Raw genomic sequence first — 20,130 nt, 5'->3', positions numbered from 1 at the left:
AAACCATTCCATTGTAGCTCTGGCTGTATGTTTAGGGTCGTTGTCCTGCTGGAAGGTGAACCTCCGTCCAGGCCCGTCGGAACAGGACAGGCAATACAAGCAACTGCTTGGGGCCCCGAGCTGGTCAGGGGCCCCCAAGCAGCAGCCCGCATGCCTGTCCACTCTGGCTGCGGCGCCGCAGAGCGCCAGGGTATCCTGATCGTTAGTCCTGATTGTGCAGGGGGCCCCTCCCTCGCGCCTGGCGGCTGTTGTGTATTCTGCATGTACGAGGAGGAGGTAGGCTGTCCCACCTCCTCCCCATGTGTTACTTCCTCCTCAGTACCTACTGATTTGCTCCACCCACCTCTTCCCTGCGTCCAAACAGCAGAATGCATAAATTCATGAAGGAAAGGATAATAAAAGGCAAGTACAAACCGATGCACTCACCATGGCAGTTTGGGGTTAAAATGCTCAGTTAGATCTCCCCCAGCAGCCAGCGTGCTGTGCTGAACTGTCAGCACGTCACAGGAGCTCCGAGTGTGTGTCAGCCTGGAGCAAACACTGATAAGAGGACAGGGTCGGCAGGAGAGGACACCAACAGATGAGATTACACCCTCGAGGGATGGAAGGAGGACAGATCCTTAAATATCAGGGCAAGGTTCATGCTGGGATGTGACCCCCCCCCCTAAAAGTGAAGGACTACAGGTCCCAGCATGAACCCCCCAGAACTGAAGATGCCCCCCTCAATCAGTGAAGAACTACAGGTCCCAGTATTAGCATGTGAAATCTATGAGCTCACACACACTTAATTCTCAGGGGTCCATGCTGGGACCTGTAGTCCTTCAATATGGGGGGGGATCACATTCCTAGATGTCAGGGGTCCATGCTGGGACCTGTAGTCCTTCAATATGGGGGGATCACATTCCTAGATGTCAGGGGTTCATGCTGGGACTTGTAGTCCTTCAATATGGGGGGGATCACATTCCTAGATGTCAGGGGTTCATGCTGGGACTTGTAGTCCTTCACCTTTGGGATGTGACCCCCCCCAAAAGTAAAGAACTACAGGTCCAAGCATGAACCCCTGACATCTAGGAATGTTATCCCCCCCATATTGAAGGACTACATGTCCCAGCATGGACCCCTGACATTTGGAGGCAGGCTACAGGTGGAAAGTGGCACACTGGTCTCTGAGCATTTTCTGTATCATGTCTGCAGTCTCTGACCACCTCTTGTATGATATCTGCGGGGGTATATACTTATTGGAGGGGGTGTCCGTACTGAGGTAGGGGGCCTATACTTAGTGGAGAGGGGGGTCCGTACTGAGGGAGGGGGTCCGTACTGAGGTAGGGGGCCTATACTTAGTGGAGAGGGGGGTGCGTACTGAGGGAGGGGGTCCGTACTGAGGTAGGGGGCCTATACTTAGTGGAGGGGGGGGTCCGTACTGAGGAAGGGGGTCCGTACTGAGGTAGGGGGCCTATACTTAGTGGTGGGGGGGTCCGTACTGAGGGAGGGGGTCCGTACTGAGGTAGGGGGCCTATACTTAGTGAAGGGGGGGTCCGTACTGAGGGAGGGGGTCCGTACTGAGGTAGGGGGCCTATACTTAGTGGAGGGGGGGTCTATTATTACAATGTAATAATGGAATTATATTCCAAGCATGGTATTCACCTGACAAAACACTCTGCACCGAAATCCCGCCAACCCTGAAACTACATTCAACATGACCCCCCCTGGTCCTTGGCAAAATTGTCCCTGAATGGCAGTTTGGAAATGTGGGCACCCTAGATGGGGACACCTGCTGTGGGGGGGGGGGACTCTGATGGGGACACCTGCTGTGGGGGGACTCTGATGGGGACACCTGCTGTGGGGCGGGAGGGGGGAGTAAGAAATATGTTGGATTTAGTTATTGTGCACTTTTTTATGTATATTAATTGATTTTATGGTATAGTGGTGTTTTTTGCAAATGTTCAATTGTTGAAATTGTTCAAATTTTATGCACATTATATGCAGCAGTATTTGCACTGTAAACCTTTTTTATTTATATAACGTACGGGTGAACATAAACTGTATCCCTATGCTGTGGTTCCTGTAGGCTTTGCGTGCGGGGGGGGGGGGGTTCGGTGTTTCTGGGGTTTGGGGGCCTCCATGTCCATTTTGCTTGGGGCCCCCAAATTCCTTCAAACGGCCCTGCCTCCGTCCCAGTCTCAAGTCTTTTGCAGACTCTAACAGGTTTTCTTCTAAGATTGCCCTGTATTTGGCTCCATCCATCTTCCCATCAACTCTAACCAGCTTCTATGTCACTGCTGAATAAAAGCATTCAGACAACGTGATGCTGCCACCACCATGTTTCACAGTGGGGATGTGCAGTGTTTTCCACCACGCATAGCGTTTTGCTTTTAGGTCAAAAAGTACAATTTTGGTCTCATCTGACCAGAGCACCTTTTTCCATATGTTTACTGTCCCTCCCACATGGCTTCTCGGAAACTGCAAATGGGACTTCTTATGGCTTATACCAATACCAACCTAATCGTTCTTCGCAAGACCTCCTGCTCTCTAGCTCTCTCATTGCCTCCTCCCACGCTCATCTTCAGGAGTTTTCTAGAGCCTCTACAAGCCTATGGAACTCCTTACACCAGGGATATGCAATTAGCAGACCTCCAGCTGTTTCAGAACTACAAGTCCCATGAGGCATAGCAAGACTCTGAAAGCTACAAGCATGACACGCAGAGGCATGATGGGACTTTTTTTTTTTGTAACAGCTGGAGGTCCGCCAATTGCATATCCCTGCCTTACACCAATCTGTCCGTTTATCTCCTACTCCATTAGCTTTTAGACAATCCCCGAAAGCCCTTCTTTTCAGAGAAGCCTATGCTACCCACACCCAACAACTGTATTTTCATCTTGTTCATCTGATCATCCCCCACAGCTACTACCGTTTATTCCACTTGACCCTCCCTTCTAGATTGTAAGCTCTAACGAGCAGGGCCCTCTGATTCCTCCTGTATTGAATTGTAATGTCTTCCCCGACGTTGTAAAGCACTGCGCAAACTGTCACTTAAATCTGTCCAAACAAGAGTCTTGTAGACATCCCGGGTATGATAAAGTTTAAAACAGAATCACAAATTATAATAAATAGTATAAAAATAAAAAAAAGGATTCAATAATGCAATCAAATCAAAAACACTGAAATTTGCTCAGTTGCAGAATTGTCGCTGTCGTTACTTTCAGTGTTCGATGACAAATTTCCCCACAAATCACTATCACTCAATTCTGCAAGTGATTCTAATTTATTATCGCTGTTTTTTAGCTGGTCTAAAACCACTTTTGACATAAACGGACACTTTTTGGTTGCTATGGACAATCTCCAGTTTCCAGGCAGAAAGAAAATTATTTATAATATAAAACTGCATGCATTGCACTGCACAAACGACTAGGGACAAAGGGGATGTGAAATAATTTGATACAGTACTGTAATCTGTAAGATTACAGCGTACTGTATGTATACTGGGTTTTACATTTTTTTCATTTGGTTCTACTAGATTTTAGTTAGGGGTATCAAAGTAAAGGGGGCTGAATACAAATGCACACCACACTATTCAGATATTTATTTGTAAAAAAAAAAAAAAAACACTTCACAATTATGTGCCACTTTGTGTTGGTCTATCAAATAAAATCCGAATAAAATACATTTACGTTTTTAGTGTGAATGTGGAAAATTTTATGGAGTATGAATACTTTAAGGCACTATATTCAGGGAAATTATTTTTCATCACGGGAATTTCAGACTGTTTCCCTCATTGAACTGGTTAGGCATTTTTTTTTTCCATTTACAGCAGTCCAGTTTAGTTTGTTTTTGTGCATATATGATTGTTATACTGTTACTGAAAAAAATAATTTTTTGCCCCATTATCCATTTTAATTTTGCCTTTCACATTGACTCCAATGCGTGTAGTCATTGACAATTCAATGGAATGAATACCCTTAATTTTGCTCAATGACCAAAATCCAAAACTGTTTAGCACATCCTGCATATATGACCACATGATATTCTATACTTCTTGCAGTCCCCATATTAATAGAATAAAACTGGGCCTGTAAATGTGTTTACTATGCAAGCAATACACTGCATATTTAGTTTTAACAGCTGGCTAGAATTAAAGGGGTTGTAAACCTATGTTTTTTCACCTTGCAGTGTCCAGCCCCCTGTTTTCTATGGGATGAAGGTCTGGAGACTGGCTAGGCCACTCCTTTGTTGCCTTGACTGTGTGTTTTGCGTCATTGTCATGCTGGAATACACATCCACAACACTTTTTCAATGCACTGGCTGAGGGAAGGAGGTTCTCACCCAAGATTTGACAGCACATTACCACATCCATCCTCCCTTTGATGCAGTGAAGTTGTCCTGTTCCCTTAGCAGAAAAACACCCCCAAAACATAGCGTTTCCATGTTTGAAGGTGGGGATGGTGTTCTTGGGGTCATAAAGGAGCATTTCTCCTTCAAACACAGCGACTTGAGGCCAAAGAGCTTGATTTTGGTCTCCTCTGAATCATTCAGATGTTCATTGAGCAGGGGGACCTTGTAGGCACGGCCAGATTTCATTTCTTCACGGCGTAGTGTGTTACCAATTGTTTTCTTGGTAACTATGGTACCAGCTGCCTTGAGATCATTGCCAAGATTCTTCCATGTAGTTCTGGACTGATTCCTCACCGTTCTCATGATCCTTAAAACTCCACGAGGTGAGATCTTGCATGGAGTCCCAGACCAAGGGAGAACAGTAATTGTGTTTCTTCCATTTGCGAATAATCGCACCAACTGTTGTCACCCTCTCACCAAGCTGCTTGGCAATGGTCTTGTAGCCCATTCCAGCCCTGTGTAGGTCTACAATCTTGTCCCTGAGGGACAGGTTTTTAAGCTGCCCACAGTTAAAATGGATGCAGCCAGACTCAGTGGAGGGAGATTTCTGCAGCATATTTGGAAAGTACAGAATCACAGTATATATATATAAAAATAATATGCAAGGTGGTTGGAGGGAAGTTTTTAGAATGGCAAAGATGTTTTTATTACAAATTATGTGAGTAGACTGCAGTTCCTTCTTTAACTAACTGACCTCTTCAGACACTGTAATCGAGCTTTGGGCTGCCTGCATGAAACAAGCCTCACATACTCCCTGTCCCAGCATCACCTGCTCTGTACAGGCCCGGCAAAAATCCCACCCTTCTAGTGTCAAACACTAGAATATTCCAAGGTGTCGATTTACTAAAACAGGAGAGTGCAAAATCCGATGTAGCTCTGCACAGAAACCAAACCAATCAGCTTCCAGTCTTGTTGTCAAAGCTTAATTGAACAATCTGAAGTTAGAAGCTTATTGGCTGCCATGCACAGCTACACCAGGATTTTGCACTCTCCAGTTTTAGTAAATAAACCCTCATGAGTCTCTGATCTGTGCAGGGACTTCAGTGCTTTGGAGAAGCGTCATTGCCATGATGAGCTGGCTTAGAGCTCTTTTCCTTAGGTCAAGGGGAGTCCATTCTGGATTAATGTCCATGTACTGCAACATCCTTAGATTTAGAACCGTTAAGAACGCAGATGTTTTCCATACCCCCCACCTGAATTTTTCTGGCAAATCCTGACATGCCAACCAAACAGGGAACCAACCACTAGGTCTCAAGACAGAAAACAAACATTGGCTGCAAAAGGAGGCTGTTCTGAGGGTCTAGGACAGCCATGGCAAACCTTGGCACCCCAGATGTTGTGGAACTACATTTCCCATGATGCTCATGCACACTAAAGTGTAGTCCAGCATTATGGGAAATGTAGTTCCAAAACATCTGGGGTGCCAAGGTTCACCAGCACAGACTCTGATGTGGAGCTTACACATTCATAGCGACATGGTGAGGCACCTGGAAAGAGTAATTATATGCAGAGGGCATGCTTATTTATCCAATCCAAAAAACACACCCTGCAGGTAAGTTCTGGATAAAAGAATTTAGAACCTATTCTACATTTAAAATACATTGGGGGAAGTCCAACATCTTTTCTGTTGATGAGGAACAACTAATCGATTCATTTCATAATCGATTACTATTTTCATGATCGATTAAATCAGCCAGTAACATGAGGTTTAACCACTTCCCGCCCGGCCTATGGCCGATTTACGTCCGGGAAGTGGTTATGAAATCCTGACAGGACGTTCTAGAACGTCCTGCAGGATTTCATGCCGGGGGCGCGCATCGCGGCGATCGGTGATGCGGGGTGTCAGTCTGACACCCTGCATCTCCGATCTCGGTAAAGAGCCTCCGGCGGAGACTCTTTACCACGTGATCAGCCGTGTCCAACCACGGCTGATCACGATGTAAACAGGAAGAGCCGCCGATGGCTCTTCCTCACTCGCGTCTGACAGACGCGAGTAGAGGATAGCCGATCGGCGGCTCTCCTGACAGGGGGGGTTCGCGCTGATTGTTTATCAGCGCAGCCCCCCCTCGGATCGCCACACTGGACCACCAGGGATGCCCACCCTGGAGCACCAGGGTGGGCAAAAAAAAAAAAAAAACAGAAAAAAAAAAAAGTCTAAAAAATAAATAAAAAAAAAAACAAAGAAAAAAGATGCCAGTCAGTGCCCACAAATGGGCACTGACTGGCAACAATCAGTGCTGCCACCCCAGTGTCCATCAGTGCCACCCCAGTGTCCATCAGCGCCACCCCACAGTGCCCATCCATGCCCAGTGCCCACCTAGCAGTGCCCATCTGTGCCACCCATAAGTATCCATCAGTGCCGCCCATGAGTGCCCATCAGTGCCGCCTATGTGTGCCCATCAGTGCCGCCTATGTGTGCCCATCAGTGCCGCCTATGTGTGCCCATCAGTGCCGCCTATGTGTGCCCATCAGTGCCGCCTATGTGTGCCCATCAGTGTCGCATACCAGCGCCGCCAATCAGTGCCACCTCATCTGTGCCCGTCAGTACTACCTCATCGATGTCCATCAGTGCCATCTCATCGGTGCCCATTAGTGCCGCCATATCAGTGCCCGTAATTGAAAGAGAAAACTTATTTACAAAAAAATTAACAGAAAAAAATAAAAACGTAATTTTTTTTCCAAATTTTCAGCCTTTTTTTAGTTGTTGCGCAAAAAAAAAAAATCGCAGAGGTGATCAAATACCACCAAAAGAAAGCTCTATTTGTGGGGAAAAAAGGACGCCAATTTTGTTTGGGTACAGTGTAGCATGACCGCGCAATTGCCATTCAAAGTGCGACAGTGCTGAAAGCTGAAAATTGGCTTGGGCGGGAAGCTGCGTAAGTACCTGGTATGGAAGTGGTTAAAAAAAAAAAAATTAAAATTTGCCTTATAGTACAAAAAGAGGAAATCTCTACTGTAAATATTACTTTCACTGTTCCACAGTAAAAAAAATTAACCCCATTATGTCACTAAACATCTTAGGCCTGGGTCACATGTGTTTTTGGTGCTTTTTGCAGAAACGAACTACAGTTCATATAACCTGGTTTCCTATGGGTCACATTCACTGTGCATTCACATAGACTTCAATGGAGAAGCTGCAGAAAAGCATGGAATACGTTTTTGGCCAAAATAAATATGAAAACGCAGGTGATTAATCGAAACAATAAAATCGGCCAACTAATCGATTATGAAAATCATTATTAGTTGCAGCTCTAATAATTTCATGCAACATTTCCAATATCTAGGAAATAAAGTACAGTGCATTCAAAACAACCTGAATCCACTTATAACAACTTTTAAAAACAGGATATATAATTGGAGTAATCTAAAATTGATGGGCTGGGTGAACCCCTTTAAAAATTGGCCACTCTATCCAAGTTTATTCTATGTTCTAACCAGTGGCGGCCCGTCCATAGGGGGCGCCCCCCCCCCAAGCTTTTGACAAAAAAAAGTCACTTTAAGAGCGTCCGGGCGCCGGACACACAGCAGTCTATGGGAAGCTGATTTGCCCGTGTTAAGGGAGGGTTCGGGGCGCAAGCACTGCGCCCGCAAACACTCCCACACCTCACTGATTCGTATATGGCCTCCTTTTCTATTTTTTGATTGGTGGGGAGTCTGAGGACGGATGAAGACTGGGTGGTGCTTTTTGCGGCCACTGCTGCGTCACTTCCGACTCACTGCTTTTGTGGAGAGCAGTAGCGTCACTCGCTATGGCAGTACAGAGCAGCTCTTCCTCCTCCTGGCTTACCTCCTCCCTGTCCCCCAGCTCCTACACATAGGTGTGCTTCAGGTGGTCATCTCTTGCGCTGTGACTGCCCCCAGGTAAGCAGATTCAGACCTCTCTCTGCGAAGCCCTGACTTCAGGGACTTGTTATGCCATCACCATGTGAATTTTCTCAGCTCTGCTGTCCTGTGTACTCGAAGGAACTGACAGGTCAGCAGATTAGCGATCTCAAGAATGTGAGGAGAGAATGTGAGTCAGCAACATCTTTAACCCCTACCAGGCATATTTTTGGAGATAGTGGACAAGTGCAGGAACAAGAAGGCAACGTGTAGGAGAATTGGAGGGCGGGCAATATGTACACGGAGGATGCAATACACAAAGGGATGTGTAAAAGGAAGGGGGGGGTAAATGTGGGCAAGAGGGGGTATTGTGTACAGGGAGGGTGTACTACATACAGAGAGAGAGGGGGGGGGGGGTAATATGTACAGGTGGGTGTAATATGTACAGGGATGAGGGAAATTTGTACAGGGGGATGGGGAAATATGTATAGGTGGATGTACTATGTACAAGGAGGGGGAAAATATGTACAGGGAAGAGGGGGGGGGGTATGTACAGGAGGGTGTAATCTGTTCTGTGCTGCGACGCTGGGGCTGTATACTCTGTGCTGCGACGTTGGGGCTGTATACTCTGTGCTGCGACTGTATACTCTGTGCTGCGACGCTGGGGCTGTATACTCCTGATACTATGGGTGGAAGCAAGTGAAATACAGGTGACGGAGTGAGTATTCTATAAGGGGTGGGGCTTATGGAAAGTGGGAGGGGTCAAAAAGGAAGGGTGGGGTCTGGCGCCCCCCATCCTTAAACTTCACCAGCCGCCACTGGTTCTAACCCCCCAACTTTTTTTTTTTTTTTTTAAAGAATAAAGTTCTTGGGTTTCTAAACTTCCTTGATTTTCACCATCCATACTGCAGCGCCACAGAACACAAGGTGGATTAGCCTTGTCCAGCCTCCTCCATTACTTGCTTCCCAACTGGTATACATTCACTGGTGGCCGTTACTGCACCTAAACAATGCAGGCGTGGTAACAAACTGCCCTTGTTCTATCCTATGAAAGCCTAATATACTATTGAAGTATTTTGCTCCTGATCATTGGCTTATTGTTATGTAAAATGTCCTAAAAAAATACTCACGCTTTGCTCCCAAGAATCGACTAGTTCAGATTTATCAACCTCGTCTAACAACTCAAAATTATGTAATCCCAATCAAATCCTGATAGTGCTGAATGGGCAATAAAAAATAAAATAAATATTTCCATCAACTGTACATTAAAGGAGAATTCCAACCATTACCTGCAGACTTACAACCTACCTGATGAGTCCTATTTCAAATATACTTCCCTAGCCCAATTTGGCTTTCACAAAAACATTCCAGTCCAGCTTCTAACAAAAGGTTAAAGATCAATGGGGGAGTAACAGCAGATCTTGATTCAGCTCATGTACTCAGTCTCCTTCACTCCATACAGATTTAAAATGTTTAAATGGACACACTTGTTTGTCATAAATGTCAAGGGGTAGAGTATATAACTTGTTGCATACGATTTGGAGCTGTAGCAAAATTAGACCCTTTTGGACAACAGTCATAGAATTCAGGTCGTATGACTTTCAGCCCTAATCCTTATTGGGTTTTTTTCCGCTTGTGTCGATGCTGCTCCCCATACAAATCTTTGGCTGTTAGGAGGCTGATAAACCAAGCATTACTGCTATACAGAGTTATAAAGGCAGAGGATGCACTGGGAAATTTAAAAAGATATCAGCAGAATGGATATTGACACTTCCGTGAACCGTCAATTGCCCCTCTTATATACGCTACTGAGCAGGCCGTTTTTCATACTAGCTCAATTTTGCAGCTTCGTATACCTTAGCAAAAGACTTATGACCTAGCTGACAGAAGATATTTTATCCATCCACTGATGCCCCTTGACAGATACCCCAGTCCGCTACTGGAGTCATTGCTCATGTCGTGACCTTTCAGGGCATTCCCAATGAAGTCTATGGGGCCAAAAACACTCCAATCTGCCTGAAAAGAAGCCAATTTACTTTTTTTTTTTAGCAACAGTCATTCTGCTACAGGTGACAAAACTCTCAGATGTGAACAGAAGTCATTGAAATTAATGGGATTTTGTTTATTAAGTATCTTGGAGCTTTAAGATACAAAATGCTCAGGTGTGAAAGGGGACTTTATCTGAGGGACAAAACCTCCATTGCAATATGTCACATAATCCTGCTCAGTGCAATTATTGCATTAATCTCATGTTCTGGATTTATCTTTTACTGTCAAAAGAAGGTATCCTGCAGCAATGGGTCTGTACATGCCCAATTGCGGCAATAAAAAATATATAAAGACTTGCCTGGATCATTTTATCACAAATCACTTCATCGAAATGCACACACACAGCACTATGATTCGGGCATCGCCATGACAAGTAGGTCTAAAGCCAATGTTCAGATTTTTAGTGCAAGTGGCTTATTAACAGTTTTGCATACCTTCACGGGTTACAAATTCTTTAAAGCGGTTGTAAACCGCATATATAATTTTTTTTATTTTTTTTACCTGCAAGGCAAAATGCATAATCAGCTAGTGTGCACCGCATAATAGCTGATTATGAAATACTTACCTCAAAACGAGGTGAACAACACTTACCTGGTTCACGCCGAGCGAGATGTCATCTTGCTCCGGCGTGTCTTCCGGGTATCGCCGCTCCAGCGCTGTGATTGGCTGGAGCGGCACCGCTCCAGCGCTGTGATTGGCTGGAGCGGCGATGACGTCACTCCCGAGCGGGAGATTTAAAATCGGCAAGGTCCGGCGGCTGCCGGATCTTTCGCCGTGGATCCCCCCCTGCGCATGCGCCGCCCGCATTGCGAGGGGAATATCTCCTAAACCGTACAGGTTTAGGAGATATTCTTTTTACCTACAGGTAAGCCTTGTTATAGGCTTACCTGTAGGTAAAAGTGAAAAATTAAGGTTTACAACCGCTTTAAGTTGCAAGTGAAAAATGGTCTGGCCACCTGAGGTGAAAAGCAGAGGTCGAGCCTAGCAGCAGTAGAAGAGCAGGCAGGAAAAGGTACTATACAAAACAGTTTTATTGTCATTCAGAATGGCATATATAAATAGAATTGTAGTGGCAGTGCACTGTATTTGCAGCATGCATTATATATGTACAAGTAAAAAATAAATCACAAAAGAACACATACATATTTACATTAATTTTCCTATACAAGTCCACTGCTTCACAGTAACAATAAAAAAAGGTAAAATGCTTTCTGCCAGCCATACACTAAAGTTTTCTGGGTAATCCACATCAAATATTGACATTTTTCCCCTCAATGTAAACAAGAATCTGCTAGCATATATTTGCTTAAAACACAGTAAAAAACATAAAAAAGGGTAACCAGTCATAGGAGAAACGGGTAGAATACCACTGCTAACCTCTGAGAAAATATTAGTTTCCAGTCAGTCACGCCAATCCTGCAGTTTCGATGCAAAGTCCTGACACCGATCAATATAAAATTCTAAAAACAGGGTATACACATAATAAAACTTGGTGGGTTTAGCAGGAACAGGACGAATTGTGATGTGTGTGTATTCCTCTGTTCAACAGAAGAGGAGGTTTGGAACAGCTTCTTCGGCTGGAAAACAGCAGCCCTGATGTAGGTATTCTGATTGGGAGTACCCACGGTTAGAATACAATAGCGCAGTAGGGGGAAATTCCACATCGCTTGTGTGGATGCTGGGTGTCTTGTTTAACCAGCAGGTTGTACAAAAAAAAAAAAAACACACACACGCACACCAACTCTGTGTATACCCTGCTCAGCTTATGATTTACACACTTGTTCTAGCTCAGTGACAAAGATTGAAGCCATTGGATAAGCTTGACAGTCAGGCCACCATCATTTATAGAAGTTTAGCAAAGGCAGTCTTGTCCATTTATCAAACAAGATCACTTTTGTGTTGACAGGTAAGGGAAAAATAAAATATCTGTCTCCAACAGTCATGGTGAGAATAGCATGACAGGGCTCCAGGGGCTTTTCAGGGTCCCCATCCAAATTCTTATTGTAAACCCAATTATACAGTCTGAAGACAGCCAGTCCATTAACTGGAGTTATGCAAGACAATTATTTAACGGCTATTGAGAAATTTCCCATGTTCCTCTCCTCTTGTTAACAGCAGTTCACCTCCAATTTTTGGACCTCTTTTTTCCTATTGGTAAAAAGATAAAAATAAAAAATCAAGAACATACTGCAACAAGAAATCTTAACGTAACAATCTTCCAGATTGTTAGAAAACAAGACATGCATTTGATGAAAAGCATTATCTTTAATAACCTAAAACATTTACCCAATACACTTTCCTCTGATATATTGCACACACCCCTCCGTTTGCTGTAGCACCATAGTACTAGTGCACAGAGGAATGAAGCACTGATAACAGTGCCGAGGCATAAATGTTCAGTACAATTACAACAGTGACTACTTTGGACCATTTACAGTTTTTAACCCCACATTATCCAATTCATGTTGAAAGAATAGAACTTCTATGTACAGCCAAAACATTTGCCAGAATTGTATTTTCACCCTGCATCTTGAGAATGAACATTAGATGAAAATCTAAACATTTGATCAAGTACACCTACCTTAAGCATGCCATCTCTTTCCCATTTGAAAACCCCGCAGGTGCTAGTGGAGAAAAACACAACAAAAACACATAAAAAACATAGCCCAAGAATTAGCTCTGAATATTTCCTTTACAAAATACATTTAATCAACACAATCAAGAAAGTCAATGTTTATATGGCGCATTAGGCAATCTTACTCAGCGCCGAAAACTGAGCCACAGTTAGGACCTCAGCATGCTCCTTTATTCTGAATGATTTCTAAACTCAAGTATATGGTATGGAAGCTTTAACCCTTTCACTGCCAGGTCCATATGGTCCTACAGAACTTACAGCTTCCGGCTTTCCTCCTCTGCCCTCCCCGCCAGCTTATGCTTGCAGGGGAGGCACAAATGAGAAAAAAAAAAAAACACACACACACACACACACACACACACACACACACACACTAGAGGTCCAATTAGACCCCTGATGTCTCCCCCTCTCCATAAAAAATAAAAATAAATAGTTGTAAAATAAAAATCATAGCAAGGCCCCTTTTACACAGGCACCCCTGTGGGACGGAATCAGCTTGCTCAACTGGGGATCGGACTGCTAATCCCCCGCGGATGACAGGTCCATCTACACTCTGTACAGAGTCTCGCTCTCCTCTATGGGGAGATTGGGTGAACACGGGACTATCCATTTTCATCTGATCATATCCAATCCGCCAGACGGATGGAAAATAGGACCACCATCTGTTTTTTTTTTTGTAGGCAGGACCGAATAGCGGCAGATGTCAGCGGACAGGTCACAGCTGAAATCTGCCGTCCCATAGGGGAGACTGGTGTGTCTGATCACGTCTGCCTGAAAAACTAACAGGCGGACCTGATCAGACAGCCTGTGTGAAAAGGACCTAATGGTAAATTTAGACATGTGTCTAAATTATCCTTGCCTCCGAAGCCTGAGGCTACCGACAGGCAGTGAGGAAGTGATATGTCCTTACCGCCTGTTTTAACCCCATTTTTAGAGAAATGAGCTGCAACTTCATGCATTGCACACAATTGCGGGGCATTTGCAGCGTTTCCCCATTAATTTGAATGTGTAGCATTTGGCAGGCGGCATTGCTACAAATCAGGTCAACTCTGCCATGGGCACAAAATATTGGAGACCCAGCATGTAACCCCCCCCAATAGCAGCTTTAGGGGGTGTGGCTGGTGGGTGGCAGAAACGCAGCTCAATCGTGCACTTTGGTCGCACCCCCCAACTGCAAGTTTAAAAGCTTAAAGGCCTTGTTAATGCAGGGCATACTGCTACAGGGCCACGTTTAGCTGCAGAGGGATGTACAGGCGTTCCATTCATGTCATTTGAGATGCAGCAGCTGCAAGGACACAGCCACTGCTCTCAACTGACATCAGTGTGGGTGCATGTCCCTGAACTAACACGGTCTGCGCTTGGGTCCATGCACCTACACCCACATGGATGTCAGATCTGTCCTTGCAGCTGCTGCGTCCCAATTGACATGAATAGGACTGCCTGCACAGGGATGCACAGAAATCCTGTGTATCCCCATGCAGATAAACATGGCCCTCCATGGGCATACGGTTTAGCACATCCCACTGAACGTGGGCCTTAGTAGGAATTACGCAAGTTATATTGTGTGCAAATAAGGATTTTAGTGTTTTTTTTTTGTGTGAAAATAGTGATTTGATCAACATTTGCGGGGCCTTAGAAATCAGTAGCACCTGCTTTTTATTCTACTGGTCATGTGCTTTTAGAAAACATATGATTGAGAGGGGTCTTTTACAAACTACGAAAGCTGTAAGTGAATAATGATAACTTCCAGATTTTTTAGAGACATTTTTGGGTATGTTCGATTTTCACCATTTTGCAAAAAGGGGCAATTTAAAATTAACAAATATTTGTTATTTATTAACTCCATAAGGGTTAAAAAGGAGTTGTAAAGGCAAAAGGTTTATCTTAATGCATTCTATGCATCAAGATAAAAAAGCCTTCTGTGTGTGTAGAAGTCCCCCTAAGCCTTCCTAATACTTACCCTGAGCCCTACCCATCAAGTGATGTCCATGATTCCCTCGTCCATCCGGGACTCTCCTCCAGATTGGCTGGGGCACAGACGTGACGCCATTGGCTCCCGGGCTGTCAAATTCAATTAGCCAATCAGGGGAGAGAGGAGGCAGGGCACAGCAGCTGCATGTCTGAATGGACACACGGAGCTGCAGCTCTGCTCGGGTGCTGGGCTGGTGCTGTACCTGTCAAAAGAGGGGCCAGGAGCACAGAAAAGGGCACCCAAAAAGGAGGATCCGGGCTGCTCTGTGCAAATCCACTGCAACAGAGCAGGCAAGTATAACTTTTTTTTTTTTTAAACAAACACACGTGAGACTTGACAATCACTTTAAGCTTTTATATTTAGTAGGAATTTGGGGAAAAAAAAAAAAGCAGCTGCATTTTTATCTGCCAATTATCATTTTAGTGCATTTGAGAAAATCTTGGTTTTGATAAAGGGGGCCTAAAAAATCAGTAGCACCTTCCTTTTATTCTATAGGCCATATGCCTTCAGAAAATATATGGTTTGGCAGGATTTACAAACTCTGAAAGCTGTAAGTGAAAAATTAAAACCTCCAGGATTTGAGAAATTTTTGGGTACTTTTGATCTTCACCATTTTGCAAAAAGGCGCAATTTAAAAAAACTTACAAATATTTGTAATTTATTAACTCATCAAAAGGATAAACATTTATATTTAATAGGAATTTTGCAAAATTAACTGTAGTTTTTATCTGCCAATAATGGTTTTAGTGTATTTAGCAAAAATATTGTTCGATAAACATTTCCCGCAGGGCCTACAAAATCAGTAGCACCTTAATTTTATTTTACTGGTCATGTGCTTTCAGAAAACATGTTTTTTGGTCTTTCACAAACTCTGAAGGCTAAAAGTGGAAGATAAAAAAGCAAAAATAGCTAAAATGGTCTGGCCACCAGTTTAAAAGTGGCAGAAAAAGGGTAAAGTCTAAATGATGCATTACCTAGACTTGACGTCACAAGGGGGCTGAGCCTCCGGATGACATCACTGGGTGGTCCTGCCCCATGTCGGCCTTAGCATTACAACAGGGAGTGAGCGTCGAGAGATCAGAGGAAGGACAGCGGAAAAAAGAGACCACCCCCCGTACCCCTCCACCTCTGAGCTATGCTGGCAGGGTTGTGGGGACTGAGGTACAATGCTACACTTAGTGTGGGTTTGCCCAGCGATTGTCCCTTTCTGTAAGGATATTAGAGACCAGATTAAAGAAGTACTGGGCTTGAATATCCCCTTCTCTCCGGTCCATTTTCTCCTGCATGTTCCTCCAGTGCCAATCCGTCTGTTTAAAAAGAGTGTGCTGCCTCACTTGCTAAACGCAGCCAAGAGACTGCTCCCTATTCACTGGAAGTGAAAGCAGGTTCCAACCCAGGGAGGAGTGGGTGTGCAGCGTGAATGAGATCAGAGAGGCGGAAGATTGGGTAGCTACCTGTAGAGGTTCCAGAGAACAGTACACTAACATAGGGTCCCTGTGGGTGGATTATATTTCTGACTCTGCCCAAGTGTCCTTAGATGTAGCACTGCTGTAGCTGGCAGAACCGGCGCTTAGACAGCGTACTCGACCTCAGTAGTAGCGAGAGTAGACTTTCCCTTGATTGGAGCACTGCCAGAGAACATTGCCTCTTTCTGCCCTGGAGGACGATACAAATGCCCTGCTGGTGGGAGTCCTGTGCGAGTGACGACAGTGGCCAAGAGCTTATAGGTATGAGCCCGATCCTTCTTACTCTATTCTATTTTCTCATCCCTTTTTCTCTACCCCCTTCTCACTTTCACTTTTCTCCTGATATCAATACTGTATTTAGGTCTGGTCTATATGCCTTCTCAGGCTGCCATGGATGAGCAGTAGGATTAACTTCCAGCTGACAGGGGGTGGGTTGCCAAGCTGAATGCAGTACTACTCTGTCCCCTACTGGTGCTCTGGAGGGGCTTGGGCGTGGCCTGGGCAAAGTACTGGAGGAGGCATGCTGCAGGCACTAGTTGCGTCGGAGTCTATCTAGACCGAAGCACTGGCTGGGGTTAGAGTGAAGCGAAAAGTAGGTTTTTGTGTTGAGCAGCCCACCCCTGCTGGCAAATACATGGTTGAAAACTGTAACCCTAACATTATTTGAAGTGGTTGACCGACGGCGATACAGAGCCATTTAGCCTCTTATTACAAGGTAACACCTTTACACTATGTACATTTCTATTTTATGTTCTTGTTTACAATGGCGCAAGATAAAACATGTGTCACTATTGTACTGAATACTGCAAATATATGTTAAGATACGTACTTGCACCAAATAAAGTTTTACAAAAAAAAAAAAAAAAAAAGCATCTTGCATAAAGAAATTAAATATGGTTTGTAAGACTCATACCTGCAGGGCTTCTTGGGAAGTCTGTCCAATGAGATTGTTCTGTTGCCACATGGACATTTGAAGAAACGCTTCACAGCATCATGCCAGTGGAAATCATGGTTTTCACTTACGCAAGTGTCTAGGGGTTTATAGTGAGTGTACTTGCACTGTTAATACAAATGGGGAAAAAAAAAAAAAAAAAAAAAAAAATTGTGAGTTTTGCCTTCCATATAGTTTCACTAAGGTGGTTAAGGCATCAAACAGATTTCATGTGCTTAGTGTTGGAAATTACTGCTTATTTCTATGGTGTCGCCAGGACAAGTAGTAAAGCCCCTTACACACATAAGGACAGGTCATCCGTTTTTCATCCATCAGTTGATGGATGAAAAAGGACATCAATGCATTCCTATGAAAAAACGGACGACAACAGCCCTAATTGTTTTGTTACATAAAGCCAAAATGGTTTTTATTGTGCAGCATTACAACCTTGGGCACTGTGCTGTGCAGGCACCCCAACAACCAATGTCATTGAAGAGCATTGGGTGTCTGCACAGCATGCTTGTTTACTGCCTCTGGGGTCATATAAGCTGGGTGCGGGAGAGAAACTGGAGAAGTGAAACATTGGAACACCAATCAGTACCAGTGTATAAAAGTTGTTTGCCTTGTAAAAATAAAAATCACGTCTAATGTTGGGTGTCCTGTGTGTGGATGCTGCTGCATTTAACCTTTATTAATTTTACACATTTTAGAATCGGGTGCCTCAAGATTAAAGCCATGCACAAAAGGGTGCCTTGACGGAAAAATGTTTGAGGAACACCGTCATAGCTGTCACAAGTTCAATGTTTATAGGAACTTAACCCCTCCATGAAAAGGAATAAGGCTGGGTTCACACCTTTCCATTTTCCCCCTTGTATTGTCTACTGAAATAAAAAGGGAATGAACATAAAACATAAGTTTTCACTGGAAAACGCTTCAGGGCCAGTTCACACCACATGCAGTCCAGTGCATTTTTCTTTATGCATCAAGAATGCATACGAAGTAGATTATATGGCTTTCAGTGGCAAAGTTCACACCAGTGCTTGCAGTTTCAGGAAAAAAAAAAAAAAAAATAGAACATGATGCATTTTTCCTGCACTGGAAGACTGAAAATGCATCTAAAACGCACTGGAACACATGCACGCACCCTTATTTCAGGTTAAGAAAAAAAGGAGGGTAAAAATGCTCTGAACTACATAAAAAACGCACGGGAACACATAAAAAAAAAACACATGCAGAAAAGCATCTAGAACGCATCCGGACTGCGTTTCTATGGTTCCTTAAGCAAATAAAAAAAAATGCAAACACAAAAGTGTAAATGGGCTCCAATAGCTTCTGAGCAACTCAAGATCACCCCATTACAAGGGCAGGGACAGATATTTACAAAGAAAAATGTAAGTCAGTGTGCTAAATTGTTCCGTTTATGGAGGAATACAAGACCTTTAGTCAGGAAACTCACCGTTTTGCAGGTCACTGCACGACACTTTTGCTCTCTTATGCCCCTCATCTTTTCTTCTAGTTGTTCTTTCTTCACAAGAGGCTCAAAATATTGTTCCTGCAAGTCTGCTTCAGCCTTAAAATCAGAATAAAATCCAGTTAAATCTTAGGAGCCAACTTTAGGCAACAAGTGAAATCTGCCAATGCGAATTGGAAAAAAAAAAAAAAAAAATGTACTTCTTTGCTAGTCAACCTCCACATCCAAGTTCTATTTAAGAAAAACGGGACCTTGCGGGCATTAGATATGGATATGTATGACTGGGTAGGACTAAGCTTCTCATTGCATATGTGAAAAAAAATACATTGGCTGGGTATAGGAATACCTAGCCTGATTTTCACACATTGCAATTACATTGCACCGATGAAGATGGCCAAATGCAAGACATTGAGTTGACCTGGTGTAGTACTGTTACACCTGGACAAACTAAGCGCACATTAAGGATTCATTTTTAATAGAGGTTACCTTGAACGTACGCCCAAATAGAGACAGTTACCAAAGACCTCCACTCATAACTTAGAACAAGCAGCAGGTCCAACAAACCACTCAGGTTTTGTAAAGTGAGGTTTCCCCCTCCTAAAGCCCGGAGAGTGCCTGTCACCCGCCATGACCCGAGGCAGGAAACGGGCTACTTGGATAGTGCATACACCTATCCCTGAAAGGCAAGGGTTCACTTTACCAGTTTAAGTGTAGAGATTCAGATAGTAACCAAATTTGCATTCCCGACTGGTACTCATATTCAAAGATCGCATAATTTATCAATTAATATAGATCTGCATTGTAATAAAATAAATGGAAAGCAAACTTGTTATGACTATAGTCTAATCTGTCAATTAGGCCTAAAGCTGGGTTGAATATGTCCATTATTAGGACAATTCAGTGAAATTTATATTTAGGTTGTGTCTTTATTGTCGTCTATATACATCTACATCTCTTTAATTTGTCTTAATTTTTTTTTATAATAATACATTTTTAAACAATGATTTGTTTTTACAAATTAACAACAACAAAATCCAGTCAACATTTAGAAGGGAAATCGAAGGAAAAGGTAAGTGAACCAACAATGCACTAGCTTAAAAGTAACCTATTTAGAAAATAAAAAAAATGAACCTTTACAACCCCATTAATCATGAATACCTGAGTTTTGCTGCCACCTTCAGGTGAATTTTAAGTTCAGGAATCCTAACCCCCTCTCAGCTCCAGTCTGCTTTATAGCAAGCAATAACTGAAAAGGCGTTGAGGATTTTATAGGTAAACTAAAAATCCAAATTTTTTAATCATATATCCCAGGACACAGAGGTTGTAAAGCAAGGAACACGATGGGGAGAACAACCCAGCAACAAGGTCATCCCCAAAATAGAACATTTGATGCT

At 43.6% G+C, this 20,130-nt stretch overlaps 1 protein-coding gene across 1 annotated transcript in view; it reads right to left on the bottom strand.

Annotated features, from left to right (window-relative positions):
- Window positions 1-11,274: 11,274 nt before the first annotated feature.
- Window positions 11,275-20,130, bottom strand: part of MCM10 (minichromosome maintenance 10 replication initiation factor) — a 47,036-nt gene continuing 38,180 nt past the window's right edge. Inside the window, exons 17-20 of the mRNA XM_040343407.1 lie at window positions 18,722-18,835; window positions 17,248-17,393; window positions 12,843-12,885; window positions 11,275-12,409 (exon numbers count right to left, since the gene is read on the bottom strand). Coding sequence (XP_040199341.1) covers window positions 12,329-12,409; window positions 12,843-12,885; window positions 17,248-17,393; window positions 18,722-18,835 — 384 coding nt within the window. The 3' untranslated portion in view covers window positions 11,275-12,328. The remainder of the gene's footprint in view (window positions 12,410-12,842; window positions 12,886-17,247; window positions 17,394-18,721; window positions 18,836-20,130) is intronic.

Source organism: Rana temporaria, chromosome 3 (genome assembly GCF_905171775.1).
Source record: "Rana temporaria chromosome 3, aRanTem1.1, whole genome shotgun sequence".
NCBI classification, from domain to species: domain Eukaryota; kingdom Metazoa; phylum Chordata; class Amphibia; order Anura; family Ranidae; genus Rana; species Rana temporaria.
The sequence above is the reverse complement of the archived record's forward strand: the minus strand, read 5'-3'. Positions and strand labels throughout refer to the sequence as shown.